A 23,659-nucleotide genomic window follows, 5' to 3' on the forward strand; every position below is an offset into this window, starting at 1 on the left:
CCTAGGCGAGGCGTTTGGCCATTGCCTAGCGCCTAGGCGTGCCTAAGCGCCTCCTAGGCACTGCCTTTTCCAACAGAGGGTATTAGTGAGACCGATCAGGCTGACCAGGCAATACGATTTCGAACAACTATTGGCATCTTCTAAGAAATTGCACCTTTAGAAAAGTACAACTCTGTACACAGTTGTGAACTTGCGAGGAAGTTTCGTTCTTTCATCCATTGGTTGAGTCATACTCAAAAGTCTTTGGTTAAGTAGTACTCCCTCCAATCCAAAAAAAAGTGTCGTGGCTTTAGTTCAAATTTGAACTAAAGCCACGACACTTTTTTTGGATCTAAGGGAGTACTATTTAAATAAGTGTAGCCAATTGCACAAGAAGACAATTAATATGATCAATCGAATCAAGAATGACAACCTGCCACAAACCATGACTAACCTAGTTTTTGTACTACTATGGTAAACCATGAGCGACAAATTAAGCTGGGTGCCATATGGTGTAACAAGCATTATTTCGCCTTAGATGTCAAAACTACATCATGACACACACTTATGATTTCGTAACTTATCTATCATGGGACATATGCTAGGGTGTGGCTGGTATCTCGCGATCTAACATTTTACAAGGGACAACGATCTCATGATCATACCTCGCAAAAAAAACACACACAATCTCATGATCATTGCATATTGGATGGGAGAAGGCCGCTCTAACATTTGTTTATCTGTATAAATGAGTTATTTAAACATATGCATGTTGGGATAATTTCAAGAAGACCCAGAATATGACAATAGCTAAGTAATCTAACATTCTGACGTGTAAGCATAATGAATAAGATTCTGCCATAGATAACCAATAATAGAACAGTGATTTGACATAACGAAAGTAACTGTTATTGCAAAATCTAACCTGACACAACCATAAGATATTTCTAACAGAACACCATAAGGATGTGAAATGTGTACTATCGTCCCTAGCTGATGAAAACTTTGAACAGGCTGGGGTTATTGGGTAATTGGTAGTAGTGCGGCCAAGTCAGGCTAACTAGAAAATGTAATTTTGGACAACTCTATGCCTCTTCCAAGAAATTGCACTTTAAAAACTACACCTCGTCTTGGTTGTGATGAGGTCTTGCTCTTTCATCTATTGGTTGAGAGATAGTGCAAAGTCTTTGCTTAGCTGTTGCTCCTACCCTTTTAAAAGTATAGCTAATTGCAAACTAGGCCTAACTAGACAATCTATTTGGAACAACTCAAGTGCTCTTCTGACGAATTGCACCTTAAAAAGTACTCCCTCTATAAACAAATATTACTTTATGTTTACAGAGAGAGTACGACCCATCTTGGTTGTGACGAGGTCTTGCTTTTTCATCCATTGGTCGCTAGATAGTCCAAAGTCTCTGCTTAGTTGGTACCACTCTATAAAGTGCAGCCAATTGCAGACTAAGCAATAAGTATGATCGATCAAATCAAGAACAGTAATCTGCCCCCGGCCTGATGTGAATATTACTGTATTTAAACTGTGTAAGATTAATTAAGTTGGGTGTCGTATGATATCTGTCCTCGCTAGATATCAAAGTATAGGATGCTCATTAACAGACTTTCCCCTCCCTCGTGTCGCCCCGCTTGGGCGACCCGAGGGGCGAAATCCCTAGCCCCGCCATCTCGCTCCCCTCCTCAATCTCCCCTCGTCGCCGCCTGAGACAGCTGTTGCCGGGCAAGCTCGGTGCGCTGCTGATGAAGGTGGCGGCGGGGCCCTCGCCGCCTCGCCTCACCCGCGGGGGGCCTTTGGATCCGGGGCGGCGGCCACGGCAGGTGTGGCGTCGCCAGCTCTTCGGCTCCCGGTGACGTGGGCACGGGTCGGCGTTTCTCGGCCGTGCAGGGTGGCGAGATCCCCGGCGGATGCAGGCCTGCGCGCGGCGGCGGTTTCGGCTCCTGCTACGTGAGATCTGGCTGCCTCCACTGCCCCTCTTCTCCAGCGAGCTCCTCCCCCCCTCAGATTCGGCCTGCTTCGTCATGGGGCTCCGGTCTTCTTCGGGTGGGAGTGGGTGACGGGGACGCAGGACTGGGGAAAACCCCTAGCCAGCCGTGCCGGCTGCGACGGCGATGACGCCCGCGGGCACCGCTCGCCTTCCTAGAGGCGCCGGTCAGGTCTTGCCCCCTACCCCCTACCCCCTCCCCCTTTGTCCCCCGGGTGAAATCCTCAACATTGTTGGCCAGCGGCGACGCCCTTGACGCCGTAACCTTCTTGAAGGCGTTGTTTTGGGAACAAAATGGGTTGTGGGCTTTGCTGTGATGTAGGTGGCGTGTGTCGGCGGAGGCAGCGTGTCTCCAGCGGCGGCGGTGTCTCCCTGGGTGTGTGGTCAAGCTGTTTTGGTGCTCTTCGTCGGGCTGCAATGTGTTCCTCCGGTGCCCGTGGATTTTCCAGGACGGGTGGGGATAGGGTTCCCCTCCTCCGGTGACTGCTCTTCAGCTCGTCGAGCGAGCCGAAGCTCCCGATTTGGTTTGGCCTTTGCTGCTACCCTTTTGTGCATTCCGACTGCTCGCCCCCTTTCAAGCCTGAACTTTGGCATTCGGCGTTGCTCTGCTCTTGGTGTGTTGTCGTCGGCAGGCTGGGAACGCCTGGTTCCGCCCCTATGGTTTCCTTCGATGCCATTCATCCAGGTTCTAGGGTGAGCATGTCCATCGTTCAACGGTGCGGCGCCTTGGAGCCACGTGAGGAGGCAAAACTACCCGAATGAGTTTTATCACAACTGTTGGGTTCATCAAAAGAAAAACACACAGATCAAACAGCAGAAACTAGTAAAATAGTATAACCAGAAAAAACGCCAAGAAGAGACAACAGAGGCTCTCCTTTTGCCGTCCATATCCATACTCTATTTCCTAACGACTACTAGGGACGACCCACAAGTCGTGGTCTCGTTGATTAAATGTAGTCTCCTTGACTGTTAACACGGCAGATGCTGAGCATGCGACGACCAACCGAGGGGTTGACGCTGACATCCCTTTAATTTCTTGTCCGACCTGGCGACAACGCCTTCTTAAAATCATGCGTGCTGGTGATGCTCAAGGCGAAACATACATCGCAATGGCCACAGCAACTCCACCATCTTCCACGAGCTACCTGCTCATCATCCTAGCCCTAGCACTAGCAGCCTCTGCTGGAAGTGGAAACGGGAGCTGCATCCCGGCAGAGAGGGCGGCGCTGCTCGCCTTCAAGGCCGGCATCACAAGCGACCCGGCGAACCTCCTCGGCTCATGGCATGGCCACGACTGCTGCCAATGGGGCGGCGTGAGGTGCCACAGCCGGACAGGCCACGTCGTCAAGCTCGACCTCCACAACGAATTCGTCCAAGAAGATTACGCTTCTTTTTGGTTCCCTGGTAACCATTCGCTGCATGGCCAGATAAGTTGTTCGGTGCTCGCTCTGCCCCATCTCAAGCATCTCAACCTTAGCGGGAATATGGTTCTCGGAGACGGAAGGCCTATACCAGAGTTCATGGGTTCCCTCCGGAGTTTGACACACCTTGACCTATCTTCCTTGAATTTTAGTGGTAGAGTGCCTCCTCAGCTAGGCAACCTATCCAAACTCGTATATCTTGACATAAACTCTGATATGATGACATACTCAATGGATATTTCTTGGTTAGCCCGTCTCCCCTCACTCAAGCATCTCGACATGGGCGGTGTGAACCTTAGCGCAGCGGTAGACTGGGTTCAGACACTAAACAAGCTTCCCAACCTGGTTGTGTTGGAACTCAATTACTGTGGCCTTAATGATTATTATAGTAGGAGTACGTCTCTCCTACTCCACAACCTCACGCTTCTTGAGGAACTTGATCTCTCAAACAACCATTTAAACAGTCCAGCTGTAAAGAATTGGCTTTGGGGTTTAACAAGCCTCAAAAGCCTAATCATATACGGTGCTCAATTAGGGGGAACTTTTCCTCTCGAGTTGGGAAACTTGACCTTATTACAGACCCTTGACCTGTCATTCAACGACATCAAAGGGATGATACCGGCGACTCTGAAAAAAGTGTGTAATTTGAGATATCTAAACCTCCAAGTGAACAAGATCGATGGGGACATATCAGAACTAATTCAAAGGCTACCGAATTGTTCTTCTAGGAATCTTCAAGTCCAGACTTTGGGAGAGACCAACATCACAGGGACAACATTACAATCACTTGTAAACCTATCCAGCTTAAACACGCTTGAACTTAGTTTCAACAACTTGAGAGGTTCCGTTCCCGTGGAGATTGGGACACTTACAAATTTGACCAACTTGTCCCTTAAGTTTAACAAACTTACTGGTGTGATATCCGAGGATCATTTTGCTGGTCTGACGAATTTAAAAGAAATTGACTTGTCTTACAATAATGGTTTGGCAGTCATCGTGGATTCGGATTGGGAACCTCCCTTCAACTTGCAATTGGCAAGGCTTGCATCTTGTCATTTGGGCCCCCAGTTCCCTAAATGGCTGCGATCACAAAAGGGCATTGTACTTCTTGATATTTCAAACGCAGGTATCATAGATAGGATCCCATATTGGTTCTGGACTACCTTTTCGGATGCGCAGTTTTTAAATGTCTCATTTAACCAAATTAGTGGTGAGCTGCCTCCTAATTTGGACTTCATGTCAGTGGAAATACTTTTTCTCCAGTCAAATCATCTAACTGGTTTGGTACCACAATTACCAAGAACAATTGTATTCTTGGACATCTCCAGAAATTGTTTAAGTGGGTTTGTGCCATCAAATTCACAAGCTCCATCTTTAGAGGCTGTCGTTCTCTTTTCCAACTGTATAATTGGGGTTATTCCAAGGTCATTTTGTCAGTGGTCAAATCTGCGGCTCTTAGATCTTTCAAACAATCTGCTTGTAGGGCAATTTCCTGACTGTGGCAGAAAAGAACCGAGACGATGGCATAACACAAACAACAACACTTCAAGGGCCAGAATCACAAGCCATTTCGGTTTGGAACTCCGTACTCTCCTTCTAAGCAACAATAGTCTTTCAGGTGGATTCCCTTCACTCCTACGATGGTGCCGAAATCTTCTTTTCCTCGACCTAGCTCAAAATAAATTGAGTGGAGACCTACCTGCATGGATTAGTGATCGAATGGCAGCTTTGATCATGCTACGCTTAAGATCGAACAACTTCTCAGGTCACGTTCCAATTGAAATAACTGGACTTCTTGCTCTTCGCATCCTTGACCTAGCTAATAACACCTTTTATGGGGATATTCCACAAAGTTTAGTGAACTTCAAAGCTTTGACTGCCATTAATGAAGCTGTAGATCGAGAAAACAATCCTTTCACAGAAGAATATATTGGAGCGATGTCGTACGACAATATGGGGCTGACTGGTGATAGTTTATCAGTTGTCATAAAAGGCCAAGTGCTTGCCTACAGGGAGAATAGTGTATATTTGATGAGTATTGATTTATCCTGCAACAGTTTAACTGGACAAATCCCAGAAGATATTAGCTCTCTTGTTGGACTCATAAACTTGAATTTGTCATCAAACTTCTTGAGCAGAAATATCCCATACAAGATTGGAAATCTGCAAGCACTCGAGTCTCTTGATCTCTCAAAGAACCAGCTTTCTGGTGAAATTCCTTTGGGCTTATCAAATTTGACATCATTGAGCTATATGAACTTGTCATATAATGGTCTATCAGGTAGAATACCATTGGGGAGTCAACTAGATACCCTTAAAACAGATGATCCAGCTTCTATGTACATTGGCAACCCTGGTCTTTGTGGACGTCCCCTTCCAAAGCAATGTCTTGGAGATCAACCAACTCAAGGAGATTCAGTAAGATGGGATACATATGGTCAATCTCAAATGGATATTTTGTTTAGCCTGATTGTGGGGTTTGTGGTAGGCCTCTGGATGGTATTTTGTGGCCTTGTGTTCATGAAGAAATGGAGGTACACTTATTTCAGGTTACTTGATAAGTTATCTGACAAGGTCTATGTCATCTCTGTTGTTACTTGGCACAAATGGTCCCGAAACATTGGCGAAAATTAAGCTACTTAGCTACACAAATAAGGAGGATGCAGAACTTAATATTATATTAATTTTCTGTGTCATGCTTCCTCATTGAGAATATCATCACTATAAGGTGAAGTCAATGTATCTCGTTACTGGTTGAATGTTAAAGTTTGCTTGTTGTGCTTGTTATGGTGCCAACCAGAGTCATGTAACTTGTGTACGGTGTCTTATAAACCTACACGTATCTAGATTAGGTGTTTATTAAGTTTAACCAACTTAATCTACAGATATGAGTCGGTTGTAACAATGTAAATCTCTTGACCAGAGTTATCGGTCCCCTTCAATAAATTTCACGCGGCCTCTCTCGAGATGTTACAACGCTTTACCAAAACTATCAGGAGTTGAATGCACCAATGGTTTCGGGCGCCACGCTCGATGCCCTCACGGCGTTCGACGTCACGCTCACGATGCCGCAGGGGTACAGGCTCGCCGGCAATGACGATGGGCTGCTGGTGTCGTGCAAAGGCAGGCTGGTCGAGGACGATAGCGACCAAGCCTTGCGGAATCTGTGCGACGTCGAGGTACTGGCGGATGGTTATATTTAGATTGCTCTTTTTCTATCTTGCAAATCCGTGTAATCGTGACCAATTGGTGGAGAGGCAACAAACAAGCTCAGCAGTTCAGTCCGTCCTTTGCATAAAAAGACAACTTGAGAAAATTCTAAGACATTCATCGCGACCTCGGAGATCCAAACTCGATAGGAAACAAGTATGCCACACGGGACCCGTTACCGGAGAAGCTCAAAATAACAACTTGAGAAAATTTCCGAGTACTGATTGACTAGTTGGAACAACTCAAAATAAATACTGACTAGGAGTAATTCAAAGATGGAACATTAATTAAAGTTCGACAATGATCAAAAAGTTTAGTAGTGGCACACAATACTTCAGAATACGATAGTACAAGCAGAACTTGACTCAAACAGCCAACATGCTAGCTATGAATTATCACAACACATCTTGCAAAAGCACCAAAATATCACCATGGAAATTGAGACGAAGCGATGCATCAGTCAAGCATCACTCCGATCATCCGCCGCCTCGTTCTCACCGCCGCTACTCATCGGTGGGTGATGCGCTCTGTTCAGCGATCATGTGGCATAGCTCAGATGGGAGGCGTTTTCAGAAGCCCAAGCATTTATAAACGATGTCCTTAAAAGTTAGTCAGACACTAAGGTTTGCCAGAGCCACCGATAACTTCCGTACCCAACATAGGTTGCCACTGCAACTGCAGAGACATTACTTTAGAGGAATATAATCACATTTGCTAATGTCAAATTCCTCTATTTCCAATCACTCCAAAAGGGGACACTGAATAATTTCCACTATAGTGGGCTTCTTATTTCCAATCCCTCCAAAATCCTGATACTTCGAAACGCGACGAAAATCATTACTTGTTCAAAAAATGCCCGAAACATCGAATTCCTTCTACTATACCATTTGAAAATGGGAAAAAAAATTGAAACTTGAAAACGGGATGAAAATTTTCATTGGCCTAAAAAATACCTGAAACACTGAAATCCCTGGGCTATGCCCTTTGAAAATATAGGCCAAAAACACGAAACTTTGAAATTGGAAAAAACTCCTCGCCAGTCCAAATCACCGAAATCCATGGTCTATACCTTTTGAGAACAGTCCAAAAAATGCTTCAAAATACGTGGGCTATACCCTTTGGAAACGACCAAAAAAATCCTCACGGGTCCGAAAAATGCCCTAAAACACCAAAATCCGAAGGCTAGAGCCTTTGGAAATGACCCAAAAATGTATATTCGAAAGTGAATGAAAATTCGCACGGGTTCAAAAACGAATTTTTTTGAGATGGGATAAAAATCTTTGCCGGTCCAAAAAATGCTCCGGAGAACTGATATCTGTGGTTTATACCCTTTAGAAATGGGCCACAAATGTGAAGCTTTGAAACATGACAAAAAACCTCGTCAGTCCAAAACATGCTCCGGAGCACCTAAATTCGTGGGCTATCCTTTGGAAATGGCCCAAAAATGTAAAACTTTGAAACGGTATGAAATCCATGGGCTATACCTTTTGGAAACGGCCCAAAAACTTGAAACTTTGAAATGAAACGAAATAGCTCACCGGTCAAAAAATGCCCCAAAACACCGAAATCTGTGGGCCATATATCCTTTGAAATGGCTCAAAAACATAAAACTTTGAAACGGGATCAAAATCCTCAGAGGTCCAAAAAATGCCCCAAAACACCGAAATCCGTGGGCAGTACCCTTTCGAAATGGCACCAAAAGGTGAAACTTCGAAACGGGGCGAAAATCTTCATGGGTCCAAAAAAATGCCCCGAAACACCGAAATCCATGGGATATACCCTTTGGAAACAGCCCAAAAACATCAAAACTTGCTGGTCCAAAAAATACCCCAAAACACTGAAATCCATAGGCTATACCCTTTGAAAACGGCCACAAAACGTGATATTTCGAAACGAAATGAAAATCCTTGCCGGACCAAAAAATGCTCTGGAACACAGAAATTTGTGGGGCTATACCCAGCATGAAATGGGCCTGAAATGTCAAACTTTGAAATTGGACGAAAATCCATGTTTGCTCTAGTGGTTAGATGCACCCGGCATGTGGTGGGAGGCTCGCTTGAGGTCTTCGGATCAAATCCCAGGCCATGCACATTAATTTTTCAAGTGCAGGGCCGGTTTGACCTGGTTTTCTAGCCGGTTTGGCGTGAAACCAGCCGGTTTTACTCGGTTTCTGCACAAAAGAAAAAAATATTGCTTTTCCGTTTTTTGCCTCAAACCGGACCGACCTGGGTGCTACGCTTTCCTTTCCCTTCTCCCCTTTCCTTATCCTCCTTAGGCCGGCCCATATGGGGGCGCACCAGCTCCTTGTGGCTGGTGCGTTTCCCCTCTTGGCCCATAAGGCTCATATCTTTTGCCGGGGGTGCCCAGAACCCCTTCGGTGACCCGATAAGTACCTAGTACCCCCGAAACATTTCCGGTGTCCGAATACTATCATCCTGTATATGAATCTTTGCCTCTCGACCATTTCAAAACTCCTCATCATGTCTGTGGTCTGATCCGGGACTCCAAACAACATCCGGTCACCAAATCACGTAACTCATATAATACTATATCGCCATCGAACGTTAAGCGTGCGGACCCTACGGGTACGGGAACTATGTAGACATGACCAAGACACCTCTTCCATAAATAACCAATAGCGGAACCTGGATGCCCATATTGGTTCCTACATATTCTATGAAGATCTTTATCAGTAGAACCGTTATGACAATATACGTAATTCCATTTGTCTATCGGTATGTTACTTGCGCGAGATTTGATCGTCAGTATCTTCATACCTAGTTCAATCTCGTTATGGGCAAGTCTCTTTACTCATCCCATAATACATCTCCTCGTGACTAACTCCTCAGCTGTTTGCTTGCAACCTTATGATGTGTATTACCGAGGTGGCCCAGAGATACCTCTCCGATACTCGGAGTGACAAATCCTGATCTCGATCTCTGCCAACTCAACAAACACCTTCGGAGATACCTGTAGAGAATCTTTATAATCACCCAATTACCTTGTGACGTTTGATAACACATAAGGCATTCCTCTGGTATCCGGGAGTTGCATAATCTCATAGTTAAAGAAATATGTTTTTGACATGAAGAAAGCAATAACAATAAAACTGAACGATCATTATGCTAAGCTAACGGATGGGTCTTGTCCATCACATCATTCTCCTAATGATGTGATCCGGTTATCAATTGACAACTCATGTAAATGGTTAGGAAACCTTAACCATCTTTGATCAACGAGCTAGTTAAGTAGAGGTTGACTAGGGACACGTTGTTTGTTTCTGTATTCACACATGTATTTAAGTTTCCGATCAATACAATTATAGCATGAATAATAAACCTTTATCATGAATAAGGAAATATAAAATAACAACTTTATTATTACCTCTAGGACAAATTTCCTTCAGTCTCCCACTTGCACTAGAGCCAATAATCTAGATTACATTGTAATGAATCTAACACCCATGGAGTCTTGGTGATGATCTTGTTTTGCTCGTGGAAGAGGTTTAGTCAACGGGTCTGCTACATTCAGATCCGTATGTATCATCCAATGAAACTTTGAAGCGTCTCTTGATGTGTTTGGTTCTCTTGTGAAACCTGGATTCCTTCGCCAAGGCAGTAGCTCTAGTGTTGTCAGAAAAGATTTTCATTGGACCCGATGCACTAGGTATTACACCCAGATTGAATATGAACTCCTTCATCCAGACTCCTTCATGTGCTGCTTCTGAAGCAGTTATGTATTCCGCTTCACACGTAGTAGTTTAGAGCTAACCTAACCTTATACTACTCTGTGCTACCTTTGGGTCCAATCCATGCTCGGACAGCCTGGTTTATTCCAACATACCTCTAGTGAGGTAAGGTGGAGTATCTTAAATCAGCTCTAAATGCTGCAGAGAAAATCATACTTACAGAATTTACCCAACAATGAATAATTTCAAATATACGTACACTAATGATTCAGTACACTAATCAATCATTGTTGGGCGTTGGCTCGTGTGATTATATATGGCTGTTCGGAACCGGTGGCATCTCATACCACTTCTGTGCCATTTTACATGTTCAAGATGCATACGGTCCTATGTGCGATTTTCCTCATCCTCCAACTCTCGTCCTCCATGCCGGTGATCTCGTCACCCTCTAGCGCTCGGCATTACAAGTCTATTTTTAGCTTCGGCGACTCTTTAGCCGACACCGGCAACGGCCCTGTCATCTTCCAGCGGTTCTCCATCTTCAACCCCGTTACACGACCTCCCTATGGCAGCACCTTCTTTGGCCGGCCCAGTGGCCGAGACTGCGATGGCCGGCTCATCATCGACTTCATTGGTACGTACATAGTACTAATTGCATAGGCCTAGTCCTAGCCAGAAGCTAGATTAATTTGTCAATGTGTTTAATGTATTTTTGGGACATTGGTTGTAGCTGAAAACATGGGCTTGCCATATGTGCCCGCCACCCAGGTGCATAACGGCAGCTTCCATCAAGGTGCCAATTTCGCCGTTGCCGCCGCCACCAGGGTATCCCCGGTGCACCCAGCAAGTTCCCGCTCAACACCAGCTTAGGCGTGCAGCTCGAGTGGTTCGAGTCCATGAAGCCCTCCTTGTGCCGCACAGACCGAGGTAATGTATTCATACGCGGGCATCATTATCCAAGTGAACGTCTGATGGGAACTCACGTGATCATGCATGCAGAGTGCAAGGAATTCTTTGGTAGTTCCCTCTTCTTCGTGGGAGAGTTCGGTGTCAACGACTATCACTTCTCTTTCCAAAAGAAAACGGTACAGGAAGTCAGGTCCTTCGTTCCAGATATCGTGGCAACCATATCCATGGCCATCGAGGTAATTCCATCAAGCAATCATGTGTATGCATCACGTATGCATATATATTGAACCAAGCTTGCATGCTAAATAGATTGCTGATGTGATCAACAGAGGCTGATCACCAAGCATGGCGCGAGGAGCCTGGTGGTTCCGGGTGTGATCCCATCAAGATGCTCACCGCCGATTCTGACCAAGTTCGACGACGCCTCACCAGCAGCATACGACTCCAAAACTGGTTGTCTAAAAGCTTACAACGAGCTGGGGATGTACCACAACTCGCTGCTGCAGGCTGCCTTGTCCAAACTCCAGGCTAAGCACCGGAACGTCAGGATCATCTATGCGGATTACTTCGGCCCAGTCATGGATATGGTGGAGTCGCCTCACAAGTTTGGTTAGGGCACTACCCTCCATTAAATATAATATAGTATACTCCCTCCGTCCTAAATATAAGTCATTTTAGTTATTTCAATACGGACTACATACGGAACAAAATGAGTGAATCTACTCTTCAAAATATGTCTATATACATCCGCTTGTACTTCTTATTGAAATCCCTAAAAGACCTATATTTAGGAACGGAGGAAATACGCCAAAAGGAATCTATGTTAGTTGGCGCACTTGCAGAATTTCATTATGCAATGTGTTGACTTTGATGGCTATGAATGATTGCAGGTTTTCAAGATGTACTTTCTGTGTGCTGTGGAGGACCTGGAAGGTACATGTACAATGCGTCGGTTCAATGTGGCGATGCAGCTGCAACAACATGCGTTGATCCGTCTGCTCGTCTGTACTGGGCTTGTGTTCATCTGACCGAGGCGGCTAACAGATACTCCCTCTGTAAACTAATATAAGAGTGTTTAGATCATTAAAATAGTGATCTAAACGCTCTTATATTAGTTTACGGAGAGAGTACATCGCAGGGCGTTGGCTGGTCAAGATAAACTCACTCAAAAGTTAGGGACGAGGCAACTTTAATCAGTGGGCAGCCACGAGGGTACCATGTTTATCAAAACTGACGAAGTACAAGCCTATCAACAATGCATGTGTTATATCTTTGTGTGTCTTTTTTTTGCTGTGGATATCTTTGTGTGTCTGTTCAGTTGTATTCTTCAAAATCAATAAAAACCTGATACATCGTCAATTAAACGAACATACGGAAGCTATGACATTTGTCCACAGGTATGACTTGAGGCATGATTCCGTACATGTTTTGCTATGACTTGAAGGTTTTCCTTTTGGTAGGGATATTTCCTGTTCACCCCCCCCCCCCCCCTCCCCCTCTTTCATCGAGCATTCTTTTTCGTTTTTGTGGGACTAGCAAAAAAAAATGCCCGTGCGTTGCACCGGGAGAGAAAAACACATGCATTTAGATCCATCACCGCCAATCATAAGTCGACTGCCCTCCGAAACATGACAACTCTTAGAAAGCCATTATATGATGCACTGCTACCACGTATCAAGATACAGTAACAACCCATCTAAAAAATATACAGTAGCAGCTGGAACCCGTGCGTTGCAACGGGAGAAAACATCGGTTCCTATAATTCTGCAGGATCAAGGAACTATGCTGTTGGACGATGGTTGCTAATGACCAAAAAAAATGATGTATCATTTGATCAGGACATGTGGTACGATTTTCAAGTAAATTGAGAGCGAACATAAAAAGATGAACCATGCATAAATTACCTCCATGCTATTAACAGAACCTGCGTCAGCAAGTTGTGTTCGACAAATTCAGTCGATTAGGTATAGCCTCTTCTACTCGCTCATCTCGTTTGATCCTGGAAGCTCACGGGAGTCCTTAGGTCATATGTCAGATCTCGATTGGAATCAATCATAATAAGAACAATAATCTTGCGAATATGAATTTATAAAAAATATGCCCGTGTGTTGCAATGGAAGAACAAACCACATAAAGCTTGTGTGGACATGATAGAGATCTCAAGCAAATGATAGACCCTGCTTTACCTATATTGATGACCATACACCTCACATTTATTCATCCCAATAAATGATTTGTTCAATGATCTAAAATGATTTGTTCCATACCTTCCATTAACTTGCATATTTTGTTTATCTTATTTATTTTTGCATTTGCATTTCATCATTCCATTAAATAATTTACACCAAATTGAAAACTATGAACATTTCCAAAAAAACATTTGACCCTTCCTTCTATTTTATACAATTGCTTTTCCAAATTCCTTTTGTGTCATTTCAAAAATCCCATACTTTTTGTACTTCAAGTTTAGTTCTGAAACTTTGTCTTATTATCCTTTTTTTTTACTATTTTTCTATTTATATTTAATAAATAGAAAAAATAGGTGAATTAGGAGATGGAGAGAGAGAGAGAGAGAGAGGGAGAAACCAGCCTAGCAACTAACCCGACCGGCCCATTTGGCCTAAGGCCCAGCCCAGCCGCACCTTGCCCTAACCCAACCAGATCGAACCCCTCGCTCCTCTCTGTCCCGATCGATTCGATCCCTTTCTCCCACCTAGCGCCGTCAGGGGAGGCGCCGCAGGCGCGCGCCCGATCCCCGGCACCCGCCGGCTCTGTTGGCTCTGGCCGACCCCGGCAGGGCTGCATCGCCGCCGGCCTCGCTCTTCCTCACCTCACCTCTGTGCTCCTACTCTCCTGTTGCATCGCACCCACCATGCCCGAGCCGCTCTACCTCCGTCCCCATGACCCCCATGGCCATCACCGCCGCAACGGCACCATGCACCGCGCCACCGCACCTCCTACTCGCGCTGTTGTCTGCTACACCAAGCCCCTCCTTTCTTCCTTCTTCTCTCCCTCACCTTCATGTCTCCTTTGGGCCTAAAAGTCGTGGATGCCATGGATCCGCCTGGGAATCCACGCTCCAGCCTTCCTCGTCATCACCGGCGACCGCCACCTCGCCGCCCGTTTCTGGATCCGCCTCCCCAACCCCTGCAGCGCACGGTTCGGTCCCTGCAAGCTCTAGCCCCTGCCGACGCTCTCCATCGTGGGTTGAACCCTCGGAAAACTCAGGGTCCTTTTTGTAAGAATGAAATGTTTTTACACTTAAAAATGGATTGCGGGTTTAATTACCAGAAAACAGAAGGACTTTTATGCAAAAAAGCCATGACGGTGAACCCGACAAATTCACTCCGTGCTTTATTATTAGGGAGAGATTACTAGACATCTTGCAGGTTATTTTTTTTACCTGGAAACACGGTAAGTCAAGGCCCTATTGTGTAAGTTTTTACTGCAGCAAAATAAGTAGATAAACAAGGAACGAAAAGAACAGAAAATAACGCAAGGACCCAGATATTTGTTCTTTTTCCTGTCCCTGATTATTAGCAAATGTTTGTGATTTCAAAATCTTATTATTTCTTTGGGTCCTGATATTCTAACAACCCATATTTAAGATGTCCATTGTAATAACGCAAGGCAGTGTTTGGCAGGATAAAAGGCACTCATCATGTTTGTGCTCTCCATGCAACATGGAGTTCCGGTGGCCTGGAGCAAAGTTGCAGTCCCAGAGTAAGTGCACAGCATAGTACTCATCAACCAAATTGCATAAAGGATTTTCTTCAAAGAAGATTTTCTTACACGTTATCATAACACATTACATAAATGCAAGGATTTCATCAAAAGAAGACTTCTTGAGTTTAATCTGCCAAGCAAAAGGATGCAAAAGAATACCTATTGCCGCAGTTGACTTGCAATTTTCCACGATTTGAAGGATCATGCACCACCTGCCCCGTAGCACATGAATCCATGTTGTTGCTATTTGTTTTATGAAATATATCAAATAGGTTATGAAAGCATTTTTTAGTGTGATGGAAATGCTTAGTTCTGCTTTTCGGAGTTTATTTGCCTCTATTGGAGCGACTAAAATATGATATTCAATGTTTTGAAAGGTGAATGTGCGGATTTATTACTCATTTCTAACCTCATGTATTTGTTCCTCGAAAAGGAGGATGAGACCCAGCTGCTGCACCTTCTTCGTCTACTTAACCCTATAATACTTGTCCATAATTATATGTTAGGTCACCTTGGTTTTGGACAATGTATTTTGTACGTGATTTAATTTGTACTGTAAATATAACGTGCAAGAAAATATTGGTGTTGCAAGAATGAGGGTTGACTCTTCGGTTTTTCAATTTAACTTGACACTCTAAATTTTATCCTTGATCTTCTAATGCACTAGTAGAAAACAGGGCTTTGGTCACCGGGCAATATTCACATTAGTCCCGGTTGCACGAATCGGGACTAATGTTAGCATTAGTCCTGGTTCGAGCGGCTAAAGGCATTAGTCCCGGTTCAAATGGACCCTTTAGTCCCGATTTGAGACACGAACCAGGACTAAAGGGTGCGATGCCCTTTTGTCCCGGTTCGTGTCTCAACACGGGACTAAAGGGCCCATTTCTCAAACTCTAACCCCCCCCCCCCCCCGTGTATCGCCATTTTAGTTTAAAAAAACAAAAAAATGATAAAAACTTCGAAAAATAAAATCGTTCAAGATGTAGTTATATTACTACATCTACTAGTTAGGAAAATTAAAAAACTTACATTTGGACATGTTTTGCAAAAAGTGTTATAAAAAATTAAAACGACTATAACTTTTGCATACGATGTCGGGAAAAAACATATAATTTATCAAAATGTCCAGCACAAAAATCCACATCCGATTTTGACGGCCTACGGCCTGTTTGCAAATTTTTAAAATCCTCAAATTCTAAAATAAAAAAAAGATATGCTCAAATTTCAATTTTTTGAATTTTGGTTAAATCTGGTCAAACTACTTATTCAAGAAGTATTAATGTTACTACATAATTATTCAAGAATATTAGTGTTACTAAATAATTATTTCAAAAAATTTGAATTTTGGTCAAATTTGGTCAAACTGTGGTCAAACTACTTACTCAAGAAATATTAGTGTTACTAAATAATTATTGTTTTTTAGAATAATAGTTTCAAACTCAAAGAGTGAAACGTGTGACTTTATGCTCAAGTTAAACTCCTGAGGGTTAATAGGATTGACATCTTACTATTGTCAGGAAAACAACAAGTGCAGACTTGGAAACAAGGGGGAATAGAACCCGGAAGTTAAGCGTGCTCAGGCTGGGGTAGTGAGAGGATGGGCGACCAGCCGGGAAGGTGATTTGGAATGATGAGGGGTGACTAGAGATTAAGAGGTAAAATAATTCAGAAATTTGAAAATCAGAAAAAAATTCAAAAAAAATTCTGATTTTTTTTCGTAAAATTTCCTTTAGTCCCGGTTGGTAACACCAACCAGGACTAAAGGTGGAGCTCTAGACAGCAGCCACGTGGAGATCCTTTAGTCCCGGTTTGTATAAGAACCGAGACTAAAGGGGGGGAGGGCCTTTAGTAACGACCCTTTAGTCCCGGTTAAAGGCCCTCTAGAACCGAGACAAATGGCCCTTTTTCTACTAGTGGTTAATTAATTTGTTATTGGTGTCTATGACAATGAATGAGTACGCCACTTGAAATCCATAAGGGTTTACGTGATATGTCATATTTATTTTACCTTGATAAACTACAAAGGCTAAGAGAATGTAAAATTGTATACTTCTTTTAGTTAAGGAAAAGGAACATTTCTTGGTACTATAGATTTGTTTTGAAACAAAGAAGGTGGCAGGCTGCCGACCTTATATTTCAAAACAGGCCAGAGCCTGATGAAGTAACATGTACAAATACAGCTTGTTTGGTGCACCAAGGTGCAAAACACAAGCAGATCGAAAACGAGAAAAGAAGGAAAGAACAAAAAGAGGAGGGGAAGATTACATTAGTCGTCTACAAACTATGCAGCAGCTTTTGTCTCCAAACCTGGAGAACCTCCCTAGTGCGCTGGCTTTGAGTTCTGAAACTCCAAAGACGGAGCATGTATGCTGCATATAAACAAGTGTATGTTATAGACCAGACTTTTGAGTTGAAGACTCTGTCATTCCTAGCATACCACAGGGTGATAGCACAAGCCGCGAAAGCGACATTCCATTTGTGGTTGAATCTGAGCAGGTATTGCGCTTGCTCCACAAAAGATAGAACGTTAGTAGCCGAGCAAGCCAAAATGTCCAGCTCCAACTTGCCCCAAAGAACACTTGCGGATGCACATCGTAGTATTAAGTGATCGATTGACTCAACAGCGGGGCAAGTGTCACAATGCACAAACGGGGAAGCCTCAGACCAACCCTTCTTTACCATATTATCCTTAGTGTTTAGGCGCCCACGGAAAGCAAGCCATAGGAAGATTCTGTGTTTGAGGGGGATCAACGCATCCCAAACCCAGGTGTCAAGAGTTGTCAAAACCCCCCGGAAAGTGAGTAGCCTGTAGAAGTATCCAGTGCAAAGCTGCCCAGAGCTCACAAAAGCAGGCCGTTTGTCCTCATGCAGTAAGTTCGAAGCAATGCCCAGCAACAAACCATGCAGGGTAGCTAGCTCAGCTGAGGCCGTTTGAGAGATATTAGGGTGTAGCTGAATAGCCCATGAACCATTGGAATGTTGTGAGTGCACGGAGCAGGCTGGCTGGATCGCGAAGGAATACAGCATGGGAAAAATCTGGTATAAACGGCCCACTTCAAGCCATTGGTCCTTCCAGAAGGAAATCAAAAGACCAGACCCCAGAGCACACTTAGAAGAGTAGATGACCATAGGAACGAGATCTTTGAACCCTTTCCAGATGGCAGTGTCTCTTCTACTAGCACTTCGCGAAATAATAGCCCGGCAGTAATGTGTGGCGAACCATTTATAACATGGTATGTCCGAACCCTATAGAACTTTGGAGACAAACTTGCACATCATAGCTTGGTTGTGAGCATGCAGCTGACGGATACCCAAACCACCATTAAGACGAGGTAATGAGACTGTATCCCAAGCCACTAAGCATTGGCCACCCTTTACCTGTTCTTGCCTTGCCAGAAAAAAGCACGTAAGAGACTTTCCAATTTCCCAAGAGACTCCTTGGGCCAGGCAAAACATGACATGAAATAACTTGGGATACCAGCGAGCACTGAGCTGATGAGGGTCAATCTACCCCCTAAGGATAAGAAAGTAGCTAGCCAGCCCGAAAGATGATGGTCAACCTTGTGTATAACAGGCAGTAACATACCGTGCGTAATTTTGTGCAGAGAGAGAGGCAGACCCAGGTAGTTGCATGGAAAGGATGAAAAGGGGCAGCCTAGGATCTGAGCAATGGCCGAAGAAGTGCTGGACTCCACGGCAACAGGTACGAGAGTGCTCTTGTGGAAATTTATGGTGAGCCCAGAAAAAGCAGAGAAAGCTGTGAGGGCTGACTTAACAACTGCCGCCTGCTGCGTAGTGCCTTGGAAAAGAATCAGCGTGTCATTCGCATATTGCAGAACCGGGAAGAAACTGGTCGAACCGAGTGGGTGCAGCAAGGAACCATCCTAGAACAATTGGAAGCACATTCTCTGTAGCACGTCCACAACAATAATGAAGAGATACGGGGATAAGGAATCGCCTTGCCGAAACCCTCGCTTAACCCGGATGGGGGCACCCAGCTCGCCATTAAGAAGGACTTTAGAGCTGCCAGTTGACAAAAGCATATGAATCCAACTAATCCACAACTAAGAAAACCCTCTGGCTTCAAGTACTTTGTGCAAACAGGACCAACTGACGCTGTCAAAAGCATTGTAAAAGTCCAACTTCAAAGCAATGACTGGCATTTTCCGTTTGTGTGCATATTGGATCATTTTAGTAGCCAGGGTAAAGTTTTCTATAATCGATCTGCCCCGCAAGAAGTCAAACTGGAGAGATTGAATCAAGAGGGGGATCCACGCTTTCAGCCTATATGCCAGAACCTTAGAAACCAGTTTGGGTATACTATGCACGAGAGAAATAGGTCTGAAGTCCCGCATCTCCAGGGGCGTATCCTTTCTAGGTAGCAGGGTGATGAGAGCAGAGTTAATACCAGCAAGATCAACTTCATTTTTGTGGAAATCATCAAAAAAACGCAGTCTGCCAGAGTATGAGCTGTTCGGCCTTAGCGTTAGCAAAAGATCTGAGCACCACTTCAATATCCGATAGCGACCTCTTCTCTTCAACTGCATTGAAATAAGAGACGACATGCTTGTTGTTTTCCAAGAGAATCCGCAGACTAGGCTTCATACGACACCAATGCCGCAAGGCCGCTCGAACGCGCCTCATTTCGAAACTGATCAGGGATGCAGAAGAACGGATTCCTCGTGTGCCTCGACCCCAAGCCTCAGTGATGATGTTTCTAGGCTCCTCCTATTGGGGAAAGTAGCAGAAATTCAAAATTTTCCTGCGTGTCACCAAGATCTATCTATGGAGAGACCAGCAACGAGGGGAAGGAGAGTGCATCTACATACCCTTGTAGATCGCTAAGCGGAAGCGTTCAAGTGAACGGGATTGATGGAGTCGTACTCGCCGTGATCCCAATCACCGATGACCAAGTGCCGAACGGACGGCACCTCCGCGTTCAACACACGTACAGCCCGGTGACGTCTCCCATGCGTTGATCCAGCAAGGAGAGAGGGAGAGGTTGAGGAAGACTCCATCCAACAGCAGCACAACAGCGTGGTGGTGGTGGAGAAGCATGGCAATCCTGCAGGGCTTCGCCAAGCACCGCGGGAGAGGAGGAAGGAGAGATGCAGGGCTGCGCCATGGAGAGGTCCAAACTCGTATGATGGCAGCCCCAAATACCTCAACTATATATAGGGGAGAGGGAGGGGCTGCGCCCCCTCTAGGATTCCACCCTAGGGGCGGCGGCCAGCCCCAATCCCATCTAGGTGGCGGCCATGTGGTGGGGGAGAGGGAGGCGCACCAGGTATGGGCCCTAAGGCCCATCTGCCCTTAGGGTTTGCCCCCTCTCCTCTCCTTAGGCGCCTTGGGCCCTTGTGGGGGGGCGCACCAGCCCAACCGGGGATGGTCCCCTCCCACACTTGGCCCATGCAGACCTCCGGGGCTTGTGGCCCCACTTGGTGGACCCCCGGGACCCTCCCGGTGGTCCCGGTACGTTACCGATAAAACCCGAAACTTTTCCGGTGACCAAAACAGGACTTCCCATATATAAATCTTTACCTCCGGACCATTCCGGAACTCCTCGTGACGTCCGGGATCTCATCCGGGACTCCGAACAATATTCGGTGACCACATACAAACTTCCTTTATAACCCTAGCGTCATCGAACCTTAAGTGTGTAGACCCTACGGGTTCGGGAACCATGCAGACATGACCGAGACGTTCTCCGGTCAATAACCAACAGCGGGATCTGGATACCCATGTTGGTTCCCACATGTTCCACGATGATCTCATCGGATGAACCACGATGTCGAGGATTCGATCAATCCCGTATACAATTCCCTTTGTCTAGCGGTATTGTACTTGCCCGAGATTCGATCGTCGGTATCCCAATACCTTGTTCAATCTCGTTACCGGCAAGTCTCTTTACTCGTTCCGTAACACATCATCCCGTGATCAACTCCTTGATCACATTGTGCACATTATGATGATGTCCTACCGAGTGGGCCCAGAGATACCTCTCCGTCACACGGAGTGACAAATCCCAGTCTTGATTCGTGCCAACCCAACAGACACTTTCGGAGATACCCGTAGTGTACCTTTATAGCCACCCAGTTACGTTGTGACGTTTGGTACACCCAAAGCATTCCTACGGTATCCGGGAGTTGCACAATCTCATGGTCTAAGGAAATGATACTTGACATTAGAAAAGCTTTAGCATACGAACTACACGATCTTTGTGCTAGGCTTAGGATTGGGTCTTGTCCATCACATGATTCTCCTAATGACGTGATCCCGTTATCAACGACATCCAATGTCCATGGTCAGGAAACCGTAACCATCTATTGATCAACGAGCTAGTCAACTAGAGGCTTACTAGGGACATGGTGTTGTCTATGTATCCACACATGTATCTGAGTTTCCTATCAATATAATTATAGCATGGATAATAAACGATTATCATAAACAAGGAAATATAATAATAACTAATTTGTTATTGCCTCTAGAGCATATTTCGAACACCTCCATCTCTAGCCAGTAATTCTCCATACGGAACAGCTTGCTGGCAGGTGTATCAGTAGAGAAGGACAGAAGAACGGGCGCATGATCTGAAGTGGTTGAGGCAATGCAAGAAGCAGTTGATTGTAAAAAACTGAGGTTCCAAGCTGCATTGACGAGTACCCGGTCTAAGCGAACGAGAGTAGGAAGATCTCGTTTGTTAGACCAGGTAAAAAGCCTGTTGTCAATCTGCACATCGTCCAAACCATGCCCTCTGATCCAAGCATTGAAGCACTCCATCAAATTCCAAATTATCTGGCCATGAGACTTCTCATGAGCATATCTATACATGTTGAAATCACCTAGAACCACCCAAGGGAGATCAGGCGATCCAACAACAGAACTGACTGCATAAAAAAAACTTGGCCTCTCACAGTTCAGACATGGAGCATAAACCGCCGTCAGCAAGGAGGTATTTGTTGTTGTGGAGGACATCCTGACAGTAACGTGAAACTTATGCAGCGCAACCACTTATCGCAGAACCACACCAGGGTCCCAGGCCACCAAAATTCCACCGGCCGCGCCGTCAGAGAGAGTGACAGCATGCTCTTTGAGGTGCAGAAGCAAGAAAGCCCGCAATTTGAAAGGAGAGACAGAGGAGAGCTTGGTTTACTGCAAGCAAACAACACTAGGACAACAAGAGGTTATAGTGTCGCGGACCAACGAGCACTTGTCATCCTCGCCGACCCCACGGACATTCCAGTTAAGAATCCTCATAATGCAGTAAAGAACACACAACCAGGAGCCAAAGGGCTAAGAACCATATAAAGCATGATCATGATAATAAAGCAAACGGTGCTAAGCACTGGGACAGAAATGCTAGAAAAGCAACATCCAGACTCTAGACTGACAGACGAACAGCACCAACTAATTCTAAAGAGAGACTGACTCTGACAGACTAAAACCCGAAGAACTAGACAAAACAACAGAGTACTAACAAAGATAAACTCTCGATCCAAACCAGTAAAAGTAGCACTGCCCGAAGGCCTACTGGAAGACACCAGTCCTAACCATTGAAGGAGTTGAAGACACATGCAGGAGAGCCAGCAGAGCCGGAGGCGTCATCCGAGGAGACGGGGACGGCTCTGTTCTTGGCTTGTTCCAGGATGGCATTGGCATTGAGGTCGCAACACTGAGCGATCTGCTTCAGCTTACCCCGAGTGAGCGGCGACGGCGTGTTCAGTAGTGGTAACTCGAGAAGGCCAGCCACAGCCGCCGTCTTGGCCTTCTTGCGGCGAGAAGAGGTGATGGAGCGGCGGGATGGTCCAGAACTGGAGTCGGATCCCGTTGCCATCGCCTTCCTCTTAGCAGCGTGCTCGACAGATCCCATGCGCGCTCCGTCGTAGGCGCGCCTGGTGCATGGACTGCGCCTAGGCGAAGCGGTGAGCACTGGCGGTGGCGTCTTCTCCTCCTCCGCCTGTTGGCCAAGATCAAGATCAGGAGCCCTGGCCGCCTCCAGGGCCCCCGGAGCAGCCAGCACTGGAGCCTGGATCTCCGCCGCCTTGTTGAGGTCGAAGGCCGTAGGGACGGCCGAGGCCGCCACCCCTACACCCAGAGGGGGAGGAGGGAAAAGCTGCAATGCAGTCGTGGGCAGGAGATCACCGGCGGGAGGCTAGCGCGGTGGCAGGCATCAACTTCAGAGAGCGGTGGCCACCTTGGGAGGGAGCGCGGAGCAAGCCCCGTGCAGCAGATTAGTGGAGATGACTGGGGATGGTTGACCACTCAACAGGATCCCAGGCTCAGGACGAGGGATGCGGTGGAAAAGCCTGGAGCAGATGGGCCATGCCACCAGAATCTAGTGGGCTCGATAGTGTTGCTGGGCTAGAAACTGGGTCTCCATTGGCAGGCAGCTAGATGTGAAAGCAAGCGTGGGCCCAACAGCAGGAAGCAGCCCAACAGACACATTAGCCTTAGGCGGGTGCCTGCATTCTACAGACGGAAGCAACGGAAGCGTGCAAGAGCAAAGCCCCCCATCCAGCATCTATGGCCAGAAGTTGAAGAAGAGGGACCAAGAACTTTCCCACGAAAGCTTCCCCTTGGTGTAATCAAAGCATGAGAAAAAGCCATCATCCAATGAGAGCAAGCGGACCGGTATCACACCCGTAGCCACCCTACTATTGTTGATCTCAAGTTTGAAGGTGAAGCTGAGATCTTCAGTGTTGAAGGAGACCGAGAGGCACGGCTTGCATACG

General features: G+C 45.7%; 1 protein-coding gene and 1 pseudogene across 1 annotated transcript; both read left to right on the top strand.

Moving 5' to 3' along the window:
* Positions 1-3,082: 3,082 nt before the first annotated feature.
* LOC123061362 (receptor-like protein EIX2) lies at positions 3,083-6,175 on the top strand. Its single transcript, XM_044484471.1, has one exon. The coding sequence runs from the start codon at positions 3,083-3,085 to the stop codon at positions 6,026-6,028; it is 2,946 nt and encodes a 981-aa protein (XP_044340406.1). The 3' UTR covers positions 6,029-6,175.
* A 4,543-nt stretch (positions 6,176-10,718) lies between these two features.
* LOC123071303 (GDSL esterase/lipase At5g45910-like) lies at positions 10,719-22,235 on the top strand (annotated as a pseudogene).
* The last annotated feature ends 1,424 nt before the right edge of the window (positions 22,236-23,659 follow it).

This window comes from Triticum aestivum, chromosome 1A, assembly GCF_018294505.1.
Source record: "Triticum aestivum cultivar Chinese Spring chromosome 1A, IWGSC CS RefSeq v2.1, whole genome shotgun sequence".
Classification (NCBI taxonomy): domain Eukaryota; kingdom Viridiplantae; phylum Streptophyta; class Magnoliopsida; order Poales; family Poaceae; genus Triticum; species Triticum aestivum.

Excerpts from the sequence above, each read along its gene's own strand:
- LOC123061362 (XM_044484471.1), top strand. The coding sequence starts at position 3,083 with ATGGCCACAGCAACTCCACCATCTTCCACGAGCTACCTGCTCATCATC.